Source organism: Mandrillus leucophaeus, unplaced genomic scaffold (genome assembly GCF_000951045.1).
Source record: "Mandrillus leucophaeus isolate KB7577 unplaced genomic scaffold, Mleu.le_1.0 Scaffold260, whole genome shotgun sequence".
NCBI lineage: Eukaryota > Metazoa > Chordata > Mammalia > Primates > Cercopithecidae > Mandrillus > Mandrillus leucophaeus.
In genome coordinates this window covers 2,697,230-2,722,247 of record NW_012102699.1, presented here as the reverse complement: position 1 = coordinate 2,722,247, position 25,018 = coordinate 2,697,230, and the positions used below count along the sequence as shown (strand labels likewise).

General features: G+C 41.4%; 1 protein-coding gene across 1 annotated transcript in view; it reads left to right on the top strand.

The window, feature by feature from the left end:
* Nucleotides 1-25,018, top strand: part of PCSK5 (proprotein convertase subtilisin/kexin type 5) — a 485,048-nt gene that overhangs the window by 305,178 nt on the left and 154,852 nt on the right. Inside the window, exons 19-21 of the mRNA XM_011984097.1 lie at nt 304-401; nt 832-961; nt 1,369-1,484. Of these exons, the coding sequence (XP_011839487.1) occupies nt 304-401; nt 832-961; nt 1,369-1,484 (344 nt within the window). The remainder of the gene's footprint in view (nt 1-303; nt 402-831; nt 962-1,368; nt 1,485-25,018) is intronic.

Genomic DNA, 25,018 nt, shown 5'->3' with positions numbered 1-25,018 from the left:
TTGTAAGATGTTGCGCAAAGTAGGAGGGTGCCCATCAGTCTAACAAATTAAGGAGAATGTCCCCAAGGCCTAGCAGCATGTGTGTATGCTATGGACATCATTGTAGGCACAGAAAAACGTTATAAGCATTGAGAGGAGGGGGGGAAAAAAAGGGTACACGGGCTATTTCCCCTGCTTTGAAGCTCTGCCAAGTCCACTAGCCTCTGAGGGAAACTGTATCTGTTACATATGGAGTTTGGGGAGTCATTACGTTTTGGCCTGATCACAACAGTCTGTTTGAAGCTCCCTTTATACTTCTTCCAGCCTGCAGGGATCCCGGTGTTCTGTCTCCTGTGAAGACGGACAGTACTTCAATGGCCAGGACTGCCAGCCCTGCCACCGCTTCTGCGCCACTTGTGCTGGTACCTTCCCTAGTTCTTTTGTTTATTCTCCCAGTTCTGGTTTTGCTTTTCTTTCTGGTTTGAGCCGTCACTCATGCAACCCACTTGTTACTTTTAAAGTAATGCTAGAGAAGTATATTTCTCTTTTAATAATTGTGTGTGTATTCTCATTGAAAGTCAAGCAGTCATCGGCATCCTATCCTCACTGAGAAACTTACATAGCCCAGTGATATCTCCTCTTTCTAAAGGGAGTGGATGTTTTTGTCAAGAGGTTCCATTTTAACTGGGAAGGCTTTTTTCCCAGGGAAATTAAGAAAAAGCATGAATATTCAATTATTAATCTTAAAATTATAGCAGGTTGATGCCATTTTCTCAAACTGTTAAAGAAGCCCATGACACCACCTCCTCTGAGGTTTTATTTCTCATTTCCTGTGCTTGTCTTGCTTTTAAGGGGCAGGAGCTGATGGGTGCATTAGCTGCACAGAGGGCTACTTCATGGAGGATGGGAGATGCGTGCAGAGCTGTAGTATCAGCTATTACTTTGACCACTCTTCAGAGAATGGATACAAATCCTGCAAAAAGTAAGTGGATCTGCCCCCTGGGCCCTAGCAATTAGACCTAAGTTCTTTTGATGACTACCTTCATAAGAAAATAAGAAAACGTAGAATTTGTAATGATAACACTAGGTTTAAACGTGGACCTGTGGACACTGTTGTGAAGCTTTAACCCAGCTTATCTTTGATATTTTTATTCCTTTGCCTCGGGGGCACCTTAATACCTTTACTATTTCAATTTCAAGTACATGCTCGATACCCTTTAAAATCACAGTGTCTACCTGTGTCATCAAACCTAGCGATTTTTGTGAGAAAAGATTTTTGAGTCATCTTCAGAGGGATAATTAAATTTAAGACATTATGAGGCTACTAGTAAACACACCTTCCCCTGTGCCTGTGTGAATGGCTTAAAAAATTATACATTTTTCTCATAGATGTGATACCAGTTGTTTGACGTGCAATGGCCCAGGATTCAAGAACTGTACAAGCTGCCCCAGTGGGTATCTCTTAGACTTAGGAATGTGTCAAATGGGAGCCATTTGCAAGGATGGTGAGTACAACTGCTCATATCGATCTTATGAGCAAAGTATGGTCTTTCTACTTTCAGGACTAATATTTTTCCACTTAAAAAAGAAACTCACAGCATGCATCAGATATGACATGCCCAATATTTTGGTGGCATTCATTCATCTTGAACTTCTACCCTTAATGGATTTGTTTGTTTGTTTGAATTGCAAGAAGAAATAAGTCAGCTATAGTGGCACTGGCCAATGTAGCTCAAGTTAATTTTTTAAATTAATAAACTTCATTTTTTGAGAGCAGTTTTAGATTCATAAGCAAAATTGAGCAGAAAGTTCAGAAATTTCCCATATACCCCCTTCCCCCAACACAGGCGTAGCCTCTCCCACTATCAGCATCAAGCACTAGAGGGGTACATTTGTTACAGTTGATAAACCTACAGTGACACATCATTATCACCCAAAGTCCACAGTTTACATTAGGGCTCACTCTTGGTTGTACATTCTGTGGGTTTGGACAAATGTATAACAACATATAGGCAACATTATAGTGCCATGCACAGTAGTTTTATTGCCCTGAAACCCCTGTGAATTACCTACTCATCTCTCGTTCCCCCTACTGGTTTTTTTTTTTTCACTGTCTCCATAGACTTGCCTTTTCCAGAATCTATATAATTGGAATTATACAATATGTAGCATTTTCTAGCTAATTGTTGTATTTCTTTCCAGTTTTTACCATAGGTACTTTTCACCAGATTTTTAAAAATACCATGCACATAGAGTTTTGTATGTTACTTTTTGCACTAAGCATTAGGCAGAAACATTATCCTATGTTTTTAGGAAACTTTATTTTTAATAGCAGCATAAAATTCAATCATGTGAAGATGCTACAGTTTTTAGCCAATCTCCTATTTTTGGATTGTTTATAATTTTGATGTATAAAGAGTAATTAAATGGTATCTGAATCTTTCATTAAGCCTGTGAAGCTAGAAAGTAATATCTTCATCTTACAGAAGGGAAAACCCAGGGTGTAGAGCTAGGAAATGATCGACCTAAGTATAGAACTTAGTATTTCACAATGTTGGTCTGTTCTTCTTTGCACCAATGATTCTGAACCAAGATGCCAGGATGCAGCACCATCCCCAGATATTCTGATTGAATTGATCTAGGGTGCAGCCCATGATCATGGGTTTAACTTCCCAAGTGTTTCTAATCTGCAGCCAGGTTTAAGAACCACTGCACATCCAATTCTCCCTAACAATTTAACAAACACCAAGTTCCCTCACCTCTCTAGCCTCAGTTTCCCCATCTGTAAAATGAATGAATTTAAAATTACTCCAACTCCAACATTTTGTGAACTAACTTATGCCGAAGGGACCCTGAAATTTACTCCTAAATTTATGCAGATATAGAAAGATAAAGATATGATGTAGAAAGACATTGTTTCAACTATTGTTGTTCAAAACATCTTCAGATTGTTATAAAAATAGAAAAAGAAAACAAAAAATATGCAGTTGCAACAATCTGACTGACACGATCCCTGCCCTAGGTTTATTCTTTCCCTTCTTTTGAACGTTTCCCCTTCTGGAAATTTCATGAAAGAAAAAACAGTGCCATTGTCAAGAGAATGTGGACTTGGAAGTCAGAATGCCTTGGGCAGGTTATGAACTGCTCTGGGCCTCATTTCCACCATCTCTAGAAAATGAAGAAGATAATACTACTGACCTCATCTGGTTATTCCACAACTCCCTACAAGGAATCTCAAAAAGGTGTCAGAAAGGACTGGGCACATGATAGCACTGATAGGACATCATTTGTGGTCTTATTTCTTTGGAGCATCGTAGATGACTTTGCATCTCCATGGTTTTTCCAGTATATGACTGGTCTGGGGCAGGGATGGGCCCGACACAGGCCCTGTGTTCTGAGGTTTTCTTGCCAGGGCTGATTCTACTATAGCACACTGAGGTGAGAGAGGCTTGGGGTGGTGGCACCCCAGGGACCATGTAAGTATCATTTTTTAGTTACCAGCAAGTGCCTCCTTTACTTTACTTAAAAACATGGTTCCCCTATTTCTGAATATGACCAGAATTTTTTGTAAGTTAGTAACAGAAAATTTGAGGAAGATGAAAGAGATTGGGCCAAGCATGGTGGCTCACACCTGCAATCCCAGCGCTTTGGGAGGCCAAGAAGGGCAGATCACTTGAGGCCAGGAGTTTGAGACCAGCCTGAGCAAAATGGTGAAACCCCATCTCTACTAAAAATACAAATATTAGCCAAGCGTGGCACGCACCTGTAATCCTGGCTTCTCGGGTAGCTGAAGCGTGAGAATCACTTGAACCCTGGAGGTTGCAGAGCGCAGAAATCGTGTCCAGCCTAGGCAACAGAGCAAGACTGTCTCAAAAACAAAAAGTGACAGATGCAGGAAATCCATTGTAACTTGAAATGTTCACCAATAGCACTTGGTACCAGGCATTTCAAGAGTTGCAATGCTTTAACTACTTTCCCTAAACCATGGTGAGTACCAGACAAGTTATGTCAAATGGCGCTTTGCTAAAAGCGGAGTGTCAGCATAGTGGACAGAAGTGGGAAATGAAGAATCGTATCTGCAGTGAGTCCATTTTCAGGTCAGTTACAAAATAAGATCATTGATGGCTCACCAGGCTTTTGAAATCACATGGCAGCTGCACTTAAGGATGTGTTATTTATTCTCTTTCAACTGTCGTATTTCTGTGATTCTAAGACATATTTTTTACATTTTATCATCTCGGAAATCAGATGCATCTTATAATTTGTGGCAGTTTACAACCACTTTTGACCAGAAAACTGATGTGATATCAGTGTTACTGCCCAGATACGAGACTTGGATGCAGAGATATCTGTTCAACCGAGTTAGGCACACGACTACTTCTTGTGTTGAATTTAATTGCAGTTCTAAAGAAGTTCAAAAATTAAACTATTGTTCAATATTCAAAGGAAAGATTCTTGCATAAGCATGGAAACAAAACAGAATGTTACATAAATATAACAAATACTTTTAATAAGTATAAAATTAAAATTCTAATTGATAAGAGAATATTGTGTCACAGTTTAATATGAAGAAGCATCTTTTCCTTTGTGTTACTTAAAATGATGGTGCATCTTAAATCTTGTGTCTTAGATTCAATGAAATATGGTATAAATGACTGTATACTCTCTGCTCTAGGTAACGCAAAGAAGAAAAATTTCTTGCTTGTGTTATTAATTGATTTCTAATTTATTCTTTTTCTAATTTTTTTTTCTTTCACAAATGGATACCAATTACATTGGACTGCAATGTCTCTCCTTGAAAAACAATGCTGTTGACTGAAATCACTTTGGGTGGACCAAATTTCCTCCTGTTGACTACTCCTGAATGATCTCTTCCAATCCCCCAAATCTGCCTCTCTGGCCAATCACAACCTTCTTCCGTGTGTGTCCATCATGCCGCTCTGGTCTTCAACTCCCCTCCTCTCTTGCTGACTTCCGGAAAAGCAACGGAAGAGTCCTGGGCGGAAGGAGGCTTCTGTATGCTTGTGAAAAAGAACAATCTGTGCCAACGGAAGGTTCTTCAACAACTTTGCTGCAAAACATGTACATTTCAAGGCTGAGCAGCCATCTTAGATTTCTTTGTTCCTGTAGACTTATAGATTATTCCATATTATTAAAAAGAAAAAAAAAACAAGCCAAAAAAAAAAAAAAAAAAGCAAGCCACCTCTCTCTTTCTTGCTCTCTTTTTCTTTCTCTCTCTCTCAAGTTTGTGCAGGGAGATGGTGAACTGTTTTGTCAGAACTTAAATGGAAAAAAAAAATAAACCTACAACAAGCCTACCTTTTATAACTGGGTGTTTAGTGCTAAACAGCCAGAACCACAGAGACAGTATTGTATGACCAAAGCATTTGATGCCAAAATTTGACGTTAAAGTAATGATTTGATTTCCTGCCCTGGTTTTGAAGGTCCATTTTTTTCCCTTTTGCATTGATTTGCTTGTTTCCCCCTTTGAAACACCTAAAAATACCTTTCCAAAACATTGCAAGAGCATAAATAGACAAAAATGAAATAGAAAGCTCTTGCATGCTTGAGTCCACCATTGGGGGAAATGACAGAAAACTGGACCTGAGGGCATTAGGAACATCCTACAGAGTTGTGTTTAGTGTCGTTTGCCATGGTATTTCACAGTGAAACATTGATACTCTCCACACATCATTTACTTCATGCATTATGTACTGGTTTTTGCATTTTACTCACTTGATAAGTCTGCTGCACTGGTTTCATCAGATAGACTTGCTGCTACTGGCTTTTCCATTGTAGATTGGGTTATTTTACACACAGTTCGCCAAATGGGATTGCTCTGTATAGTCAAATTGGTGATGGACAGATGGGCAGAATGCAGAGGTACATAGATGAGCTGAGGCTGATCCAGCTCCCCTGAAATTCAGAGTGTTAACTTTGTAGACCCTGCACAACCTCTTGGTGCTATCTAGCCATTACCCCCATTTTTTTAAAGGCCATCAGAAATTCCATTTGTCATGGTGGGAAGCATTTTGAATATGATGCAGGAAATTTCTTCCTGGAGTCAAAAGTTTCTAAGAGGTCCTGTATTTTTAAGAAATGGAATTTATTTAAATAATATTTAAGCTGGTGCCCATGTTGGCCAGGCAACTTTTTTCAATGGTGCTTATTAGAAGTTTTTTCATCTTGTCATTTTAAGAAAATAAAACTGGAAATTGAATGTGGGTGGCATGATTGTACCCTTCTAGTTCTTATTTTCCCACTCCTCTGTCCCTCTATAACTATGCCATACTATTATATGCTGGTCCACTGAATGTTGAGATGATCTGTTTCTTTGGGTTTTTTTTTTTTTAAGAAATATTTTCACTGGTTTTCTATGACTCTCTAAACACTTCATCAAAACTAGAAGACTGAATTATGAGAACACTGTTTGAATTAGTGGCCAGAAACGATGAAATCTTATAGATCTTTTGACAATTTCTCTGTTTAGGGGAGGGTAGACTGATATCAAGTTTCTTCATATCAAAGCTTCATTGGTGACCTCATTTGCTTTACGAGTGACCAGCCATCTTGCAGGCTTCATGCTTCTGAGAGCCTTACTTCGAAGATGCTGCTGGAGTCACAGCTGAGGAGAGGAATACTATCAATATGGACTATCCTGGGAAAGAGGTGGGAAGTAGATGCTAAGGTCCCCATCCAAACAGCAAGCTAGTGAAAAGCCTGCCTTGAAAATATTTCTAGACATCAAAGATAACTTACAACCCAAGGTGAATAATAAATAAATTATCTGATGACCCTGTTAATAGCATTGGAATTTTATTGAATCACATAATGATTCATAAGTAATTAGGGAACCAACTGATTTTGCTAAGCAGTCTTCCCCTTCATAATACCGCAGGCCCTTCTGACACACACAAAAAATGAGTTAATCCTGGGTACAGCGTACGGTTTTACATTTAAAGGCACAGTCTTACATGGACAAATGCAAGCACAAGCCTAAAGCAAGGTCAAGCAGATGGCAAAACTGAATTTGCCTGCAAAGAAATCTATTTAACTGAACCAGCCCATAATATTTAAGGCACGAGGTTACTGTGATAGGAAAGATAAAAATGATGTCTGTTTTCTTAGACGAATAACCATCAACATGACAACAAAATTCATCGGGGTCTACCAGCGTGCATTCCATTTCCCACTGGCCATGCAGGTGCACGTTGCGGAAATACTGGTTTAACTACTAGTGTGTTACTGCCTCATTTATCTACATAACATTATTAACTAGAACATAATGCTTTCAAAGTTTAAGTTAATGTTATATATTATGTATAAATATATATATTCATAATGAGATATATGTAATGGATAGTACAAAGTTTGGAGACTCAACAAATGCTCTAACCTTCTAGAGACAAAAGTCCTATTTCTGTTTTCTTTTGTCTTTTTATTTTCAATTAGTGACCCATTGTTAAATCCAAATCCACTTTTACTGAAAAATACTGTACATGTGTAAAATGTTCAGTTGTTTTTTTGTAAAATATAGTAGAATGGTTGTAATTGATACTGGCCAAAATCAATGTTATTCCATATTTTATTTTTTCTATTAAATTAACCTAAGTTCCTGTTTATTTGATCTGTTCATACCCACGTATAAACTTCTCTGGAAGGGTAAGGTCATGAGAAACTTCCCTGTTTCTACATAAAGCTGAATATGAAGGAAAGGGTGGAGGTGCATGAAACATCTAAATAAAGTTGGAAAAGAGAGTGAGCAGAGGAGGGAATTGAGAAGGAGTGAGAAACAGCAGTGTAAGAAAGGAATGGGTTAGATTTGGTCATGAATATATGTTAAATCCCATTTTTAGAAAGCAAGGCTGTGAAAAAAAAAATCTATAAAGGCTTGGTATTGTTTCTATCAGATCGTACAGATGCTGGCCCCCAGAATAGGGCCCACCTGGTCCCACTCTTCCTCTAGTGCACAGCACACCCACTGGTGTATGTCTGTAGGGTTGGGAGCCATGGCTGGGGGCAAGGAGGTAGGCAGTGTAAAAGCTGTTAAAGAGGAAGGTGGCTTTGTTCAATTTGCTGACATCTTGTGTAAAGTCGACATTGGCTGGATGTCTAGAAGATGATTTTGTCTAAAATAAATCTCAAGTATATACCATGGGGTGGGACTGAACAAGCTAGCTAAAAACAGCAATGGAGTATAGATCTTTTTGAACCATGCCTGAGATGCAATTACTAGTCTTAAAGGTTCAGTGCTCTACCTCTTGGGGAAAAGAAATGATAAATCAGCCAAAGCCGCAAACAAATTGAGCCCCAACTAGGTTTAAAGATCTGGAGATAACAACCAGTTATGAGGAAGAGCCTCTACTGCTTTGAAGTCCCATTATGGGGATGGAGAGAAATTAATTTTATTGATCACTTACTATGTACTACACAATGTGGGAATATAGAGTATGTATATACATACTGTTGTGGATATGTTCTCTCTCAGTTTTCAGGACTCTAGAGGTGAATGTATTATCCTCCATTTACACATGAGAAAAACTGAGTCACATAGACTTGAAACAAATTGATTGAGATTCCATATCCAGATTCATCATCATAATACAATTTAACATTAAGACAATTCACAGCAAGTAGTACATGCCAAATCTCAAATGAGTGGTACACTGAGTTGTTAAGTTCAGAACAGGCAGAGATTCCTTTGAACTGGACTGTTCAGTTCCCTAGAGCAGGTAGAGCTAGAATTGGCCCCTGAAGCATGGACAGACAGGAAGAGAGCGAGAAGAATGTTACCAGTGAACTTGCTGCATACAAGATGCTTAGGGAAGTAAGATGTTTTCATGGGTTTAATCTAATTATCTATTGCTACAAAGAACAGTGATTCAAAATTTGGTGGTTTAGTTCAGAAAAATCTACATTTGTACACTTTGTAGAAGAAGAATAGTGTGCCCATTCTCCATCCCCACATCCAAGGGAGACTGCTAATTATCACTCGTTTTCCACTCCAGTTATCAGAGGCTTGTCACACTGATCTCTTCTACCAGATTCATTATTTTCCATTGAATAATCTACCCTTCATTTTTGAAGAACTTACAAACTGAGTACTTGGTAAAGAAGGGGAGGTGATTGCTATAGTAACTACTAAATTAAATTTCTCAATCAAAGTGATCAATACTTGTGACATATCTGAGTATGAAAATAAACACATAACATCTTATCCCCCTCATGTAAAAAGAATGTCATGCAGCTAAAATATAAAATAGACATTCATTCTTAACAGCTTCCATATTATCATTCAGCCCTGCACAAAGAGAGCAATGGCAGACGGCAATGTGTTGAATAGAAATTGCATATTGGAGACAATTTTCAACTATGGGCCAGCCAATTTAATACCCCCTCCTTCTGTCCTCAAGCACAAGATGGCAGAGGTTGAACAGAGGACAGCTGCAGTGTGACCTCACCCAGACCAGGCTGGGCCCTGGGCCCTGCACGCAATACATGTAGATGACAGCACAGATCTGCTTCTCTTCTCTGGCCAACATCCCTTTCCAAATGTTATGTTTGTTGCAGGCTTATAAAATCTGAAGTTCTCAACAGAATGCTTTAGAGCCTTTGACATATTTAGTAGGGCATAGCCAAGGTGGACCTAATTTCACTGGAGCTCATTAGAACTACTTGGCACCTAGAAATGGGGCTAATCTGCATAATCCTGTCTCCTCTTCATCATGAGAGGTGAAGCTCAGGTCCAGATTCATTTCTTGAGCAATAAAGATGCAGTTATGCAGCATCATTACATTTCAGCAGACCAGAATGTGACCTGGGACAGCCAGCGCTCCTTCCCATTCTCTACCTCCAAGGGACTTACAAGGACAGTTTGACTGGCTTATTACCAAAGGACTTTCTTACGAGGGCTCCTCTCTAAAGGACCATTGTTTGGATCCAGTTGTGGTTTTTCTAGGGCCAGGTATCAGACAACAAAAGATGTTTTGTATCCCACTTTCTAGAAAATTCCAGAAACATTCCCTGAGGTCTGAGTTGGAAGATCTTTAACTTTTTTTTCATTTTAGAAAACAGTACATTATTTTAAAAATACAGTGTTTTAAGCTTCACAGAGTTTTACTAAAATGGATTTATTTAATGTGGCCCCCACAAAAATCAGGCCGATAGACATTCATTTTCTGATGCAAGAGGCACAGCTAGTAAGGGGTGTGGCTAGGACTCAAGCCCATAGCTTCAACATTCTGTACAACACTGATTCCTTTTTAAGAGTGCTGGAGAAAAGCATGTCCACGTTACATATGCTGCAAGGCAGGGTGTAAGAGCCTTTTCTCAGGTGAAGATAGAAAGCACACTGTGTCCCTGGGCTTGGCTTTTTCTCATTCCAAAAGAGTTGCTTCCATAAATAAATATTATTGAGTCCCTGCCACAAACTAGGTTCTGAGGTTTCTCTTGCCCTCTTCAAACTTACAGTCTAATGAGGGAAACAGACACTTAGACATAAAACACATGGTTATAATGTGAAGCCTTTAAAGGGTAAAAAATATTGTCAGGAGTCAAAGGAGCAAGCTCACTTCACTAATCACATGCTAAGGTTCCATGCCCTTGCACTACAAGCTTTCCAAGGATATCCAAAAATAGCATGAAACCTTAAAAATGGAGTTGACTCAAAAATGTACAAATAAAACTGCAAAGATCAAAATCAAATGACATCTTGATTAAATATCTACAAAGTGGATCATGTCAAACTAGTCCACTGCAACTAAGGAATTATACTTATAACCATTGTCACTTGACGGCAGGGATATGCCTAAGAAATGCATCCTTAGGTGATTTTGTCATCATGCAAACATCATAGAGCACACTCACACAAACCTAGATGGCATAGCCTACCACCCACCTAAGCTATATGGGATGGCTTATGGCTCCTAGGCTACAAAGCTATACAGCATGTTACTGTATTGAATACTGCAGGCAGTTGTAACAAAATGGTAAGTATTTGTGTGTCTAAACATAGAAAAGGTATGGTAAATATATGGTACAATCTTATGGGACCACTGTCATATATACAGTCTGTTATTGACCAAAACGTCATTATATGGTACATGACTATAATTAACATTAATGTAGACTAAAGGAGAATTTTAATATGTTTGATATGATGTGAGACCTGCAGAGGTGGGAGAATCTAGGATCTTGAGAATCTTAACAGCCCTGCAAAGGAGGGAGGAAGTCACTATTCACCCTCTAGGGAATAAAAAAGAGGAGAGAGATACATGTCCTATCCTTGGTGGTGGTAAGGGAGGTCTCTGGGGTGGGGCATGGAAGGGCAGTGTACAGGACTGCAATATGTGGATGTCTTCCTGGATATCATCCTGTCTTCTTCCCTGTGCCTTCTACACTCCCTCCAAGGAGATCTTTGTCAATCTCATGGTTTTAAATACCATCTATATGCTGATGACTCTTAAAATATATATAGATTGCTGATCTCTTCCCTCAAGATTCACACCTGTAGATTCAATTAACTACTTGACATTTCCCTTCAGCTGTCTAATACGCATCTCAAAATTAACATGTCCAAAATAGACTTCAGACACCCCAACCCCCTGACCGTCTTTACCACCAAATCTCTCCCACCTCAGTAAATGGCATTCACTGTATTTCCAAATATATCTCTAAATGGTCTACTTCTGCCCACTCCATAGCTGTAACTGTGACCAAACCACCATTGTTGCCATCCCAGACTGCTGCAACAGCCTCCGAACCAGCTCCCAGACTTCTCCCTCTCCTCTCCTCTTCCCTCTCCCTTCAGTTCTCTCTAATCAGTTCTCTACACAGCATAGTGCCATTACAAATGGAAAATCAGATTTCATCTCTCTGTTTACTGAGCATAAAATCTGAACTCCTTACCTGAGGTCTTTGTGATCTCACCTCACACCACCATCCCCCGTGCCCTCACATGTTTTAGTCATGCCAACTTTCTTTTCATCCTTCAAACAAAACCAGCTTGTTTGGGACCCAGGACCCTTGCTCTTCACATGGCTGGCTTCTTCTCATCCCACAGGTCTCAGTTCAAAAATAACTTCCTCTGATCAGTTCCTTCCACCACTGACTCCACACCTGCCCACCTCATTTTGACTTTCCATAGTACTTACCAGCACATGACATTTTATGGTTTGTTACTTATTGTCAGCCAGCCCCATGGGAGCTGGTGCTTTGTCTGTCTTGTTCACAGCTGTATCTTACATGTCAGGCACATGCCTTGCTTAAGAAATATTTGTGGAATGAATGAATAAAAAAAAAATCCAAGAGAAGTGTCATTTGACCTGAGCCTTGAAGGATAAGCAAGAAATTATAAATCAGAGAAGGTGATGATGTTTAGGAAGGATATTTGAGAGAGAGAACCTGTGCAAAGGCACAAAGCCATTGAAAGGGCTTGTGGATGGCGATCACTTGGAGGCCCAGGCAGGGGATGAGCAGGGCAGGCAGCTTGGGAGAAAGGATGGAGAGACGAGTGGGGTCAACTGGTAAAGGACCTTCACTGGACTGTTGCCCTTCCTCCACCTTCTTGTCATCAGTGTCATCAACCCTCTTTTCAGAGAGGCTAATTGATTTGCTCAAGGACCCCATCAAGTCAACTCTTGGCCTCCTGCCAACATATTTGAGAAGCATTCATTCAGACAGAATGCTGAAGAGGCGAGATTTCCTCAGTCCCCAGGCACTTATGGCTGTATTGAGCCAGTTGAATGAAAGAACAGGGTGCAAGCTCACATGAGAGGCAGCAGCCCACAGCTTCTGTTCACTGTGATGTCCACAGCCAGAGCAACAATTTGGCAAGGCCTGTTTTGCAAAACTGGACTTGGGACCATAAGCCTGCTCAGTACCGTCTTTTTCTCCTAAGAGAAGACCCCCTAGCCCTCTAAACTGTCATCACCAGAGAAGAACAAAAGGAAAAAACATGATGTGCTAGCACTTCCCTTCCCTAACAATGAAAACAGTAACCCCCATATGCAGAGTACTTCCTATATGCCGAGCTAAAGGCTTCATATGGGTTATTTAATGCAATACTTCCAATAGCCTGATTCGATCTCCTTTTTACAAATAAGGAAGCAGATGAGGTAAATGCCTAAGGTACTCCAGTGGTAGATAGAAGGTCTGGGATTAATTTAAACTCAGACAATCTGATGTCAGAGCATCCACAAGGAGAAATGCAACAGCCAAGGAGGATTCTATCAAAACAAGCTTCAAGCTGTGGTTGTGGAGTGTGCGACGGGTTTCTATATTTTAGCTGGTGCTGTCAGGTTCCAGTTGCATGTTGTTAATATCCACCCAGGAGTATACACTGTGGCTAAATCATGCTTTGTGTGAACAAGGCAGGAGTCAATATTTGATCATTAAAGCTAGTAACCACCAATGGGCCACATGGACACAATCAAAATAGACCTAAGCTAAATGAGGCAGCGACTGTTACAAAGAAATGGGGATATGATGATATGATGCTTCCTTTCACAATTTATTTGTCAAGAGGCTATTGTTTGCATTCTCTAGCCCTAGTTGAAATGAGGAAGAAATAAAATGGAGATATTGGGAACATTAGAAGAAATATTAGCATGCTGAAAGTTAATACAAATACATAATACAAATTCTGTGAGCTCCTTTGACAAATCTGGTGAAACATAAATTCTTTCCAGGTGATATTAAACAGGATTTCTTGCCACCAAAATCATAATGGTTGCAATATAATAAAAACTAAACTATAAAAAACTATAAACTATATTTATAAACTACTATATTTATAAACTATAAAAAATAAGGCTCTTTATTATATATAGGAATATAATGTTTAATTGTTTTATGTCATGAGAAGAGCCACAAATATGGCAGAAACCAGAAGCCATCTTGACCTTCTCCTCCGTCACTCCCACAACACCAGGTCAAGACAATTCCACCTCCCAAATCTCCCAGATCCACTTTCTATTCTTCGCCTCTTCTGCCCCATCCTAGCCTAGCACCTTGGATCAAGCTACTTCTTACCTGGGCTATTGCAGTATCTCCTCATTAGCCTCCCTGAACACACCCCATGTGTCCACAGTCATGTGTCTTCCATCTTCATCTCCTATTCTATTTTCCACAACAGCCAGAATGCTCTTTTTAACAATTCAAAACTCAGCATGAGACTCCACTCCCCCTGTGACTTCCCATTTCCTAGGATAAAATTGAAATTCCTTTCCATGGGCTTGAAGGCCAGGGTCAATCTGACCCCCCACGCCCCCCCGGCCGCCAAACTTAGCTCATGACATTCTCTTCTTCCGCAAGTATTTTCCTGCCACATTTACTTTCCCTGATTCTTCCATTCTTCCCTGCACCCCAGAACATCCCCACACATCACTCCCCCTCCTTTAATGTTATCCTACCGGAATCATCTATCATCTCGGCCTCAGTTTAAATGTCACTTCTGATTTCTGGTCCTTAACAGACAAGGTTAGATCTCCTTAGTGTAAGCTTTCTTGGAAGCCTCTACATTTCTTTTATGTTAATTTTATAATAAATATCTAGTTACTTGTAGGAATATTTGTTTGATGTATGTAATTCCCGCTACATAGTTTGCTGGGTGGGAGCAAAGTCTGTAAATGCCTTCTATGTCATGAACCTGCTAAAACGTCTCATAGAGAAGGTGCTTGATAACTGTTATGGATAGTTGAAAAAAATGAATGAATAATTAAATGAAACATTGAGCAAATGACAGCAAAGGAATAGCTCTGATCCAACACTTGGTCAACTAAGTTCTAGCCTGAATTCTGTAAAATTTCAGCATAGCTCTCTGTATGTCTATACTTCAGTTTCCCCTTCTTCAGCACCATCCCCGTGAACCTTCCAGCCCTTCTATTCCATGTCAAGGGAAAATAGCAGGAGGCTTCACAGAGTTTCCATCGCTGGTCCTAAAACACACGCAAAACCCTTGGCACAGACTCATTAAAGCCAATGCTTTAGAAGTTTGCCACTAAGAGTGTGGACCAGCAGCAGCAATAGCGGCCAGGAATTGGCTAGTGTGAGAGCAGATTTCTAAACATGCATTCTCATTCCCTGGGTACTCACTGTTGACAAGGGACTTCGCAGGAGAAATTAAAGGTTAATATCAAATGAACTTAAAATAGAGAGATCAGCCTGAATTGTCCAGATGGGCCCAAGGTAGAGGCGATCAGAGAGGTGTGGTAGAAAAAGGCAAAACAGGCAGAAGGGGAAGTCAGATTCAAGGCGTGAGATGAACTTGACCCACAGCCAAGGAACTTGCAGCAGACCCAGGCCCAGAGCCTCCAGAAAGAATGCAGCCTGATAACAGCTTGATTTCAATCTTGTAAAACCCAGAGGAGAGAACCAGATGAGCCACACCGTACCCAGATGTCTGACCTATAGAACAGTGAGTTAGTGAAGGGGTGCTTTTTTAAGCTACAAAGTGTATAGTAACTTGTGATGGCAGCAGTAGAAAGTAGCACAATGAGACCATACCTGCTCAATCACAATATGTCCTTTTGCCAGATCCCAAGTTGATATTTTCAAGAGATGGTTCAATGTCATAGTTGCCATCACAGGATCTGAAGGGAGGCTGCCTGGGTTCAAATCCTGGCTCTGTCGTTTACTAGCTATGTGATCTTAAGGAACACATTTTACTTCTCTGTGCCCCTGCTTCCCCGTTTGGATGATGGTAATCCTACCTCTCTTCCAGGAACATTCTGAGGATTAAATGACAACACACGAAAGCACTTAGGACTGTGCCTATATGTATTAGGCACAAAACATGTTGGTTACTAATATTACTTAAACCAGAATTTTTTGATTCATTGTTGATCCGTCTCCCTCCACTAATATCCAATCCATCACCCAGCTAGTTAATTTACCTGTTGAGTATCTCTTGAATCTGTCCCCTTCCCTCTATCCCCACCATGACCATCCTAGGTTAGCTATCATCACCTCCCAGAAGCACTCTGTGAATCTTCTCCAGTCCCACAAAGAAGCTAAAGTGACTTTTCAAAACATAAATCTAACCACAATGCTCTCCTGCTAAAACCTGTGGCTATCGGGGTAAATACAGGATCCACTAACGTGTCCTGCAAAGTCTGATACCCCTACACCCAACTCAATTTCGTTTTTCTTTCTTTCTTTCTCTCTCTCCTCTCCCTATCCCCTCTTCTCTTCTCTCTCTTTCCCCGCTTCTCTGGCCTTCCTTCAGCCTGTCCCAGTGGCTAACCCTCCCCTCACTGGACCCTTTGCAGACATGGTTCCCTAAGGCTAGAGTGCTGGAATCACAGGTCCACAATTGTGTTTGTTCTTATTTGATGGATGTCCGAGTCCCACTCCAGACTCTAAGCACGAGGGCAGGAGTGCATTTGCTTTTTCTCATCATTGCATACCCCATAATTAGCACAGTTACTGGCACAAATACTGGCTAAGGAAACAGTTAATGAACAAATGAATGAATAAAAATACTGTGGCACAGTTGAAGAGGCAGGACAAATAAGATGTTGGTGCTTCTTTTGGTTTGACTCCTACTTGGGGGCAGGGAGGGCAAGAATTAAATTATGTCAGATTGAAAACATCAATTCACTGACTGGATCACTGTTGAGTTGCTGCAACCTTTGTGAGTGTGTCACAGGCTATGTTGGAAGTAGCTGAGCACAGGAGGAGAAACCAGAAGTTGGTTCAGCAAAGGGGCCATCTCAAAATATGCTACAAGTCTGAGGGGTTATATAAGAACCAAAAGCTGAAAAATTTTCTTTCCACTCTCTCACCATATCTATCATTTCTTTAGGTTTGTTGCCTAGAAAGATTTCATCATCAGATTTTTTTTCCCCCAACAAAATACATAAGACTCAGTTTGCAGCTATCTCACTGCTAGGTTAGCCCTCACTGTCCCTTTCCGTATTCAACCCTCCACCTCCCACTTCCAGCTCTGTAGGCGTAAAGCACGATGATCCAGAGCTGGAGAATGAAGACCCGCCTATGCTGTTCCCACACAGAACACAGCGTGAGGAGGTGACGAGACATTCGCAGACCATAGAGGGCCCTCAGGGGCGGGCTGGGGCAACTTGACCTCAGATGTCTGTGCCAGAAAAAAAAAAAACTGATGAACAGATACATCATTCATGAATGTCCAAGCTCACAAATTCTTCATGAGGCCAGTAGAACGTGGAGGCCTGAAACCCTCCTCCAGAATCTAACTCACGCCCCACCACTCTGTGATATGTATTCTCTGAGCTTCCATCATTGAAGTTCCGTCTCCCTGTCTTATAAGCTCCAAGGAACGTAGGGACCATGTCTAGCATGGAGAATTCCAGATACAGGCAGGTGCTTTAAACCTGTAGCTTAATCAAATGGTTGTCAACAGAGACAACATCAGCCTCCTTTTGTTGTCTCAGGCTAATTATTAGACAATTCTGAAATAGAATAAAGATGATGTTTAGCCATGTCTTACTGAACGATTCATATTAAACTCACTTTCCAGGTAGTCGGCAGAATTTCTGACTCTGTGCTGGATTCCCCTTCATCTCCCTCCTAAACCCTCCACCAAGAGGACATACGCCATACCCACCCTTCCGGATGGCAGGTCTGGAAATATCAGTGCGCTGGCCACTTTCTACCACTGATGCTAAACAGTAACTCAGAGTAGCAAGCAGCCTAAGCCTGGGTTGAGATGGCAACAGTCCTTCCGAAGGACTCTGAGGCAACGAGCATAGAGCAATGGCTCTCAGACTTGAATGGCTATCAGAATTTCCAGGACAGCCTGTTCAAGCACAGATTCCTATCTGCCACCCCCACCTCAGAATTTGTAATTCAGTAGATCTGAGGTGGAACCTGAGAATTTATATTTCTAATAAATTCCCAATTGATGCTGATGCTGCTGGTCCCACCATGAGAACCACCAACACTGATGTTAATTACATAGTCTTAGTAATGACACTAGAAAGACGTGGGTTCAAGTCCCAGCTCAGCCACTTTGCATGTAACCTTGGTTAAAGTATTAAATCTCTCAAATTCTCACTTTCCTCATCTATAAAAAGAAGTATTAACCGCAGCAATGCTGAGGATTAAATAGGTAATGCATCTGGAAGCATACGAAACATCCCCACCCCAGAATACAGAGCCCCTTTCCCTGCACCACACCCAGCCCCTGCTTTCCCCAGGCTGCAGGTGCAACTCTCCTTAACAGGACTGCTGTAGGAACATTTGAGCGGTGGGCAGTGCACAGCTAATTGTCTCCACCTGCCTCTGTCCAGTGGTGTCCTGTCCACAAGGGCAACGCTAAGATGAGCATCAGCCCACCTCACAGAGCACAAACAAGGCTATCGCCTGATGTTTCTGCAAGAATGGTGTTTCACATCGCTTTTTGCCCTGAGACTAAGAGATAAAGTAATTCATCCAAAACCACACAACTAGTAATGGCAGAGCTCCAGAGTTAGGACAATGCACCTGCTAACTCGCCTGTACTGAACTGTATTTGTAATCTTGCTGTATTAATTTCTTATGGCTGCTCTGACAGATAACTACAATTTGGTACCATAAAACAATACATATTTATTCCCTCACACTTCTGGAAGTCAGTAGTCAGCAATGAGGGTTTCAGTAGGGCCACCCTACCAAAGGGTCCAGGGCAGAACCCATTTCCTTGTCTTTTTCAGCTTCTAGAGCTGCATTCCTGGCATTCTTTTGCTCATGGCCCCTACCCTCCATCTTCAAAGCCAGCAGTAGCCTCATTAAATCTCTCACTCTACAGTGAGAGAGATTAGATCACCTTCTGTAGTAAAATGTCCTTCTGTTTTCCTCTTCTAAGAACACTTGTGATTATATTGGTGCCACCCTGATAATCCAGGATAATCTCCCCATTTCAAGATCTTTAACTTAATCACATCTGTGAAATTCCTTTGGCTGTACAAGGTAATACTCGCAGGTCCCAGGCATGAGGACTTGGACATCTTTGGGGGCCATTATTCAGCCTCCCACACTTGGATTGTTTGTCTAACTCTCTGAGCCACCATTTTTTCTTCAGCGAAGTGGAAATAATAATATATCCTCATGAGAACATTACCACGTGGTACACACTAACTCGCTGAATAAATGTCCATTGGATTGTTGAATGCTTCCTGCAATACTCTTTTGTGTATATCTTGCATTAACTCATTACTCATCTATTTACTCTATTTACTCATCTAACTTTTATTAAACACTTACTATGTGTTAAGTACTGTGCTAGGCAAAGGGGATATAATATAAGGGTATATAAGGATATAACAGAATACATTCCCTCCCTTTACAGATTTTATACTGTAATAAAGGGAGATAAATGAGGGAGCAAATGCCCTGATGTGTTAACATGTGTTATGAAAAGAAATTAGAGAGGATATGCTCTACAGAATGGGTCGTCCAGTCCCCTGGGGAGGAGGTAGGAGTGGAAGGATAGAGCTGGAGACAGGAGGCTGGAAAGGGACAGGGAGGTGTGAGCACCTGGAAAGTGCCAGGAGTTTCTCCCTGATGGAGTCTTGGGGCTGTCTTTGTCTGCTTCCTACTGCTCTAACAGAATACCACAAACTGGGTAGTTTACAAAAAAAAAGTTTATTTGGCTCATGGTCCTGGAGGCTGGAAAGTCTAAGATCAAGCAGCTGCATTTGGTGAGAACCTTCCTGCTATATCATAACATGGTGGAAGGCCTGGTATGGCAAGAGAGTATGCATGTGTCAGAGAGAAATGGGAGCCAAACTTCATGTTTTTATCAGGAGCCCACTCTCACCATAACTAACCCACTTTCACAGTAATGGCATAGTCCATTTATGAGGGCAGAGCCCCAGGACTTAATCACCTCTTAAAGGTCTCTCCTCTTGATATTGTCACAGTAGCAATTAAATTTCAACATGAGTTTTGGAGGGGACATTCAAATCATAGCAGGTCCCAAAGACTGAGGCACAGTGTGAGAGAGATGAACTAACAATCCTCCCAAGGGTCTGACTGCAATGACCCCAAGTGCCATGTAAAGAAATCTGGGTCATGTTATGTACTCCAGGAGCCACTGGAAAGTTTAAAGAGGCCCTTCTCAGTATTCCATCCTCTGCAGTGATCCAGGCTCCTGGCAGGAAACCCTGAAAGCTCTGTCCTCCTTATAAATATTAAAATACCAAATTCACAGAATTCTCTGTGAACTAGTAGTGGTTTCCTTAAGTGCCTCTTGCCTTTGCCTTTGTTCCCCATTGAGACCTTTTGTGATTTATATTTTCAGAATTTTATTTTTAGAGCCTCTCGTTACAGTGAGCCATCATCTCCCTTAGAATCTCTGTCAATCTAATTTATAAGTCATTTGCTCTTCAAAATATTCTTATATCCCTGGATCCCATTTAACTCTCTAATCTTTGCAGTTCTTTTTATATGAAAATGTTCAAAAGGTAAATTCACTATATTAACTATTAGGTGGAGAAGAATAATTCTGATTGCTCATGCAGTATTTTTTTCCAACCTGGGTGGTTTTGCTGAGAAGTGGATTGATGGTAACTGTGATATGAATTTAGTTGAAAATGTTTGCTTTCCTGGATGCATAGTCCTTGGTCTATTTTATCCTTCCACTTTACCTCCTGAAACTTAGCACCCCTCTCTAATATATTTTTGTCAACTGATATCATTCTCCCCATGAACTTCAATAAATTGGCAGTGAACTTCTGTGCTGGAAAGACATTTTGCATTGAAAACTGGATTCACAGCAGGCAATCTGCCTGGGGACCACATGTCTAAGAAAGCAGTCATTTTTAACTAAGGATATTTCAAGCCTAGATAGAATAGGGCTGGTGTGCTCTGAAGCCACAAATGTCTAGCCTACTAAAAGCAAAATTACTGTACTGCATATTGATAATTAACCTTGTCAACTAACTTTCATAACCACTCCAGCGTAATATACACACTCTTCTTTTCAGTTATATGGTTGTGATTTCTGGATCCCATTATATCCTACTTGCAACCTGCATTCCTATTGCTACCCCTTACCAGCACTCCCTGATTTGCTTGCCCTATTCAGCTTTTTGGTTCATAGGATTTAGTAGCTTCTAACCATACTAACCATGCATGTGTTTACAGTTTACTATATATCTCCTGTGTTATGATGTAAACTCCACCAGGAAGGAGATCTGTGTTTTGCCTACTACTGTATCTCAGATGCCTGGAATAGTACCTGACATGTAGTGGGCGCTCAATAATTAGACAACGAATGAATTAATGAATGCCTTTTCATGGAGCTTTTAACTGTCGTGTCACTGCTTTTTGCATCCCTAACTTCCAATAGTCAACTTATTTATTTACCAAAATGTTTCAATCACTTCATCACATGGCAAGTTGTGGTCTAGATCACAGAAAATTATTCTTGACCTTAAACAGCAACTAGTCCCTGTCAAGGAGACACATATGTGCAGAATCACCAGCTGATATAAATAATTATAAATAAAATTATACATTAAAATATTAATTATGAATTTAAATATATATTATAAATTAAAATATGTACAAAGCACAACCAAGCACAGAAAGAATTAATTCAGCTGCGTAATGATGTGGTAGGAAAGATTCAGATAATTCTTCACAGAGGAAGCTACTTTGAGTTGTAGAGAATGAGTAGAAGTTTGCCAGAAGAAGAAAGAAAGGAGTGGGCATATGTCAAATGGCTGTTCTAAGTGGGAGAGTGCATCATGGGTTTGGGGGACTGGAAGTCTCTTGGAAACGCCAGAGCATGAGGATGTGTCTTAGTTGACCTCAACAGCAGCTGACCTTGAGATGAAGATTCAAGTCCAAGAGTTTTTTAGGGGAGGTCAAAGAAAACGCCAGTGGTGAAGCGGGAGAGTCAGACAGGGAAGGGAATGCAGCCAAGGAAGGTTATGTCATCAAGCCAGCTACTGTAAGCTAGCAGAGGGGCAACTGGAGTTCAGCGTTATGGGGAAACTCTGGAAAATGGTATATAACATAGGCCTCAGAGTTATCCCACTGATGGGGCAATGGAGCTGTGCTTTTCATATACTAAATCCCTGTCATTGGTTGAGGACGACTCCTGGGGGTCAGTTCGCTCCTTCTGGCCTGCCATGTGTTCCTGACAGAGCATAGGCCTCAAGGAAGTATGAAGCAACACTTTCCCCTGGAAGTTGGTTTCTGCATATGGATGTGATGAGGCCAAGGGGTGTATGCAGGCCACCAAAAGAGTCTGCTACAGTTTGTAAGGTGAGCAATAGAGGATGATGATAAAATTGCAGCAAGGGCCAAATTTTTAAGGCTCTTGTATGTCATTCCTTTGAGCTTTATTCTGTATTGAGGAAGCAGCATTGCAAGATTTTAGGTAGGAAAGTGGTCTGATAAGATTTGAATTTGAGAGAGAACATTCTGGCTACAGAATGAATGACAGAATTGGCGTGGGGGGGTGGAGAATATCTAGTCCAGGAGACCAATTAGGAAGATAAATTCACCATATGGTATAGAAATGACTGAGCTAAAAAACATGGGATGGTGCTAGAGATGGGGATGAGCAGATGGAATGGAGAGCTGTTCAGGAGATAGAAGTGACTGAAATTGTGAGGGATTAGATGTGAGGAGGGATCAGGGATGACTCCCTGGTGACGGCTACCCTGATTGGATGATGGTGGCACTCACCTAGATGGGATGCACAGGAGGGGTATCAGTGCTGGGCTAAAGTGGTAAGGCTTGTTGAACATGGTAAATTGGAGATACTTGTAAAGTATCCAGGTGGAGAATCCAGTGGGCAATGGATGCAGGATTATCGAACTCAAGAGAAAGATCTGGACTGAGAAGAACTGTTTAGAAACCACCAGTTTATGGAAGAGATTTAAGGGCAGAGAAGCAGAAGAAATTCCAGCATACATAACTGAAAGTTTCCCATGTGGGATGAGTTGATTGAATGTTACTATCAACGTCCATTCATATGAAGTCCTTTGTTAAGCTAGAGATGACCTGGCATCTATCATCCCTAGCTATTGCTTTGCCTTTATTTCTCTCCACATCTTTCTAAAATGATTATTTCTTTCCCTCAGCCTAGTTGGATTTGGAGAGACAACAAGACAAATTGTGTAATTTGGGTCAAGCTGTAGAAACTCTAATTATTAGCTTCTTCATCTGTAAAATGGGGATCCCATAAGTGGAGACTGGTTTGTCTGATAGTCAATTGAAGACACTTTCTTGAGAAGCTTTCCAAAGCTTCTTCCCTCTCCTGACCTCTAAAGATCTTAAATGTGGGCATGGTGGCTTACACCTGTAATCCCAGCACTTGGGGAGGCTGAGGTGGGAGGATAACTGGAGGCCAAAAAGTTCAAGACTAACATGGACAACATAGGAAAATGCTATGTCTACAAAAACAAAACAATTAGTCAGGCATGGTGTTGCATGCCTGTGGTCCCAGCTACACAGAAGGCTGAGGCTAGATGAGTGATTAAGCCTGGGAGCTTGAGGATGCAGTGAACTGTGATGGTGCCTTTGCACTCCAGACTGGGTGAGAGAATGAGACCCTGTCTACAAAAAAAAAAAAAATCAAACTCACGTTCTTGCCCTACAGGGCACTTAGCTGGGTTGGTACAAGATATTCCTCAGAATTGGGGGGCATGCCCAAGATGGCCAAATAGGAACAGCTCCAGCCTCCAGCTCCCAGTGTGAGCGACAAAGAAGACGGGTGATTTCTGCATTTTCAACTGAGGTACTGGGTTCATCTCACTGGGTCGTGTCGGATAGTTGGCGCTGGTCCATGGGTGCAGCCCAACCAGCAAGAGCTAAAGCAGGGTGAGGCATTGCCTCACCTGGGAAGCGCAAGGGGGAAGGGAATCCCTTTTCCTAGCCAAAGGAAATTGAAACACACAACACCTGGAAAATCGGGTAACTCCCACCCTAATACTGCACTTTACCAAGCGTCTTAGTAAACGACACACCAGGAGATTATATCCCACACCTGGCCCAGAGGGTCCCACGCCCACGAAGCCTCCCTCATTGCTAGCACAGCAGTCTGAGATCTAATTGCAAGGCGGCAGCGAGGCTGGGGGAGGGGTGCCCACCATTGCTGAGGCTTAAGCAGATAAACAAAGCCGCCAGGAAGCTCGAATTGGGTGGAGCCCACCACAGCTCAAGGAGGCCGGCCTGCCTCTGTACACTCCTCCTCTGGGGACAGGTCATAGCTAAACAAAAAGCAGCAGAAACCTCAGCAGGGGTAAATGCCCCTGTCTGACAGTTTTGAAGAGAGCAGTGGATCTCCTAGCATAGAGGTTGAGATCTGAGAACGGACAAATTGCCTGCTCAAGTGGGTCCCTGACCCCTGAGTAACCTAACTGGGAGACATCCCCAACTAGGTGCAGACTGACACCTCACACCTCACATGGTGGGGTACACCCCTGAGACGAAGCTTCCAGAGCAAGAATCAGACAGCAACACTCACTGTTCAGCAATATCCTATCTTCTGCAGCCTCCGCTGCTGATACCCAGGCAAACACGGTCTGGAGTGGACCTCAGGCAAACTCCAACAGACCTACAGCTGACGGTCCTGATTCTCAGAAGGAAAACTAACAAACAGAAAGGACACCCACATCAAAACCCCATCAGTATGTCACCATCATCAAAGACCAAAGGCATATAAAACCACAAAGATGGGGAAAAAGCAGTATAGAAAAGCTGGAAGTTCAAAAAATCAGAACTCATCTCTCTCTCCAAAGGAACGCAGCTCATCACCAGCAACGGAACAAAACTGGACGAAAAATGACTTTGACGAGTTGAGAGAAGGCTTCAGTTGATCAAACTTCTCAGAGCTAAAGGAGGAACTACGTAACCAGTGCAAAGAAACGAAAAACCTTGAAAAAAGATTTGACGAATGGCTAACTAGAATAACCAATGTAGAGAAGTCCTTAAAAGAACTGATAGAAATGAAAACCATAACATGAGAACTACGGTGACAAATGCACAAGCTTCAGTAACCGACTCGATCATCTGGAAGAAAGAGTATCAGTGATTGAAGATCAAATGAATGAAATGAAGTGAG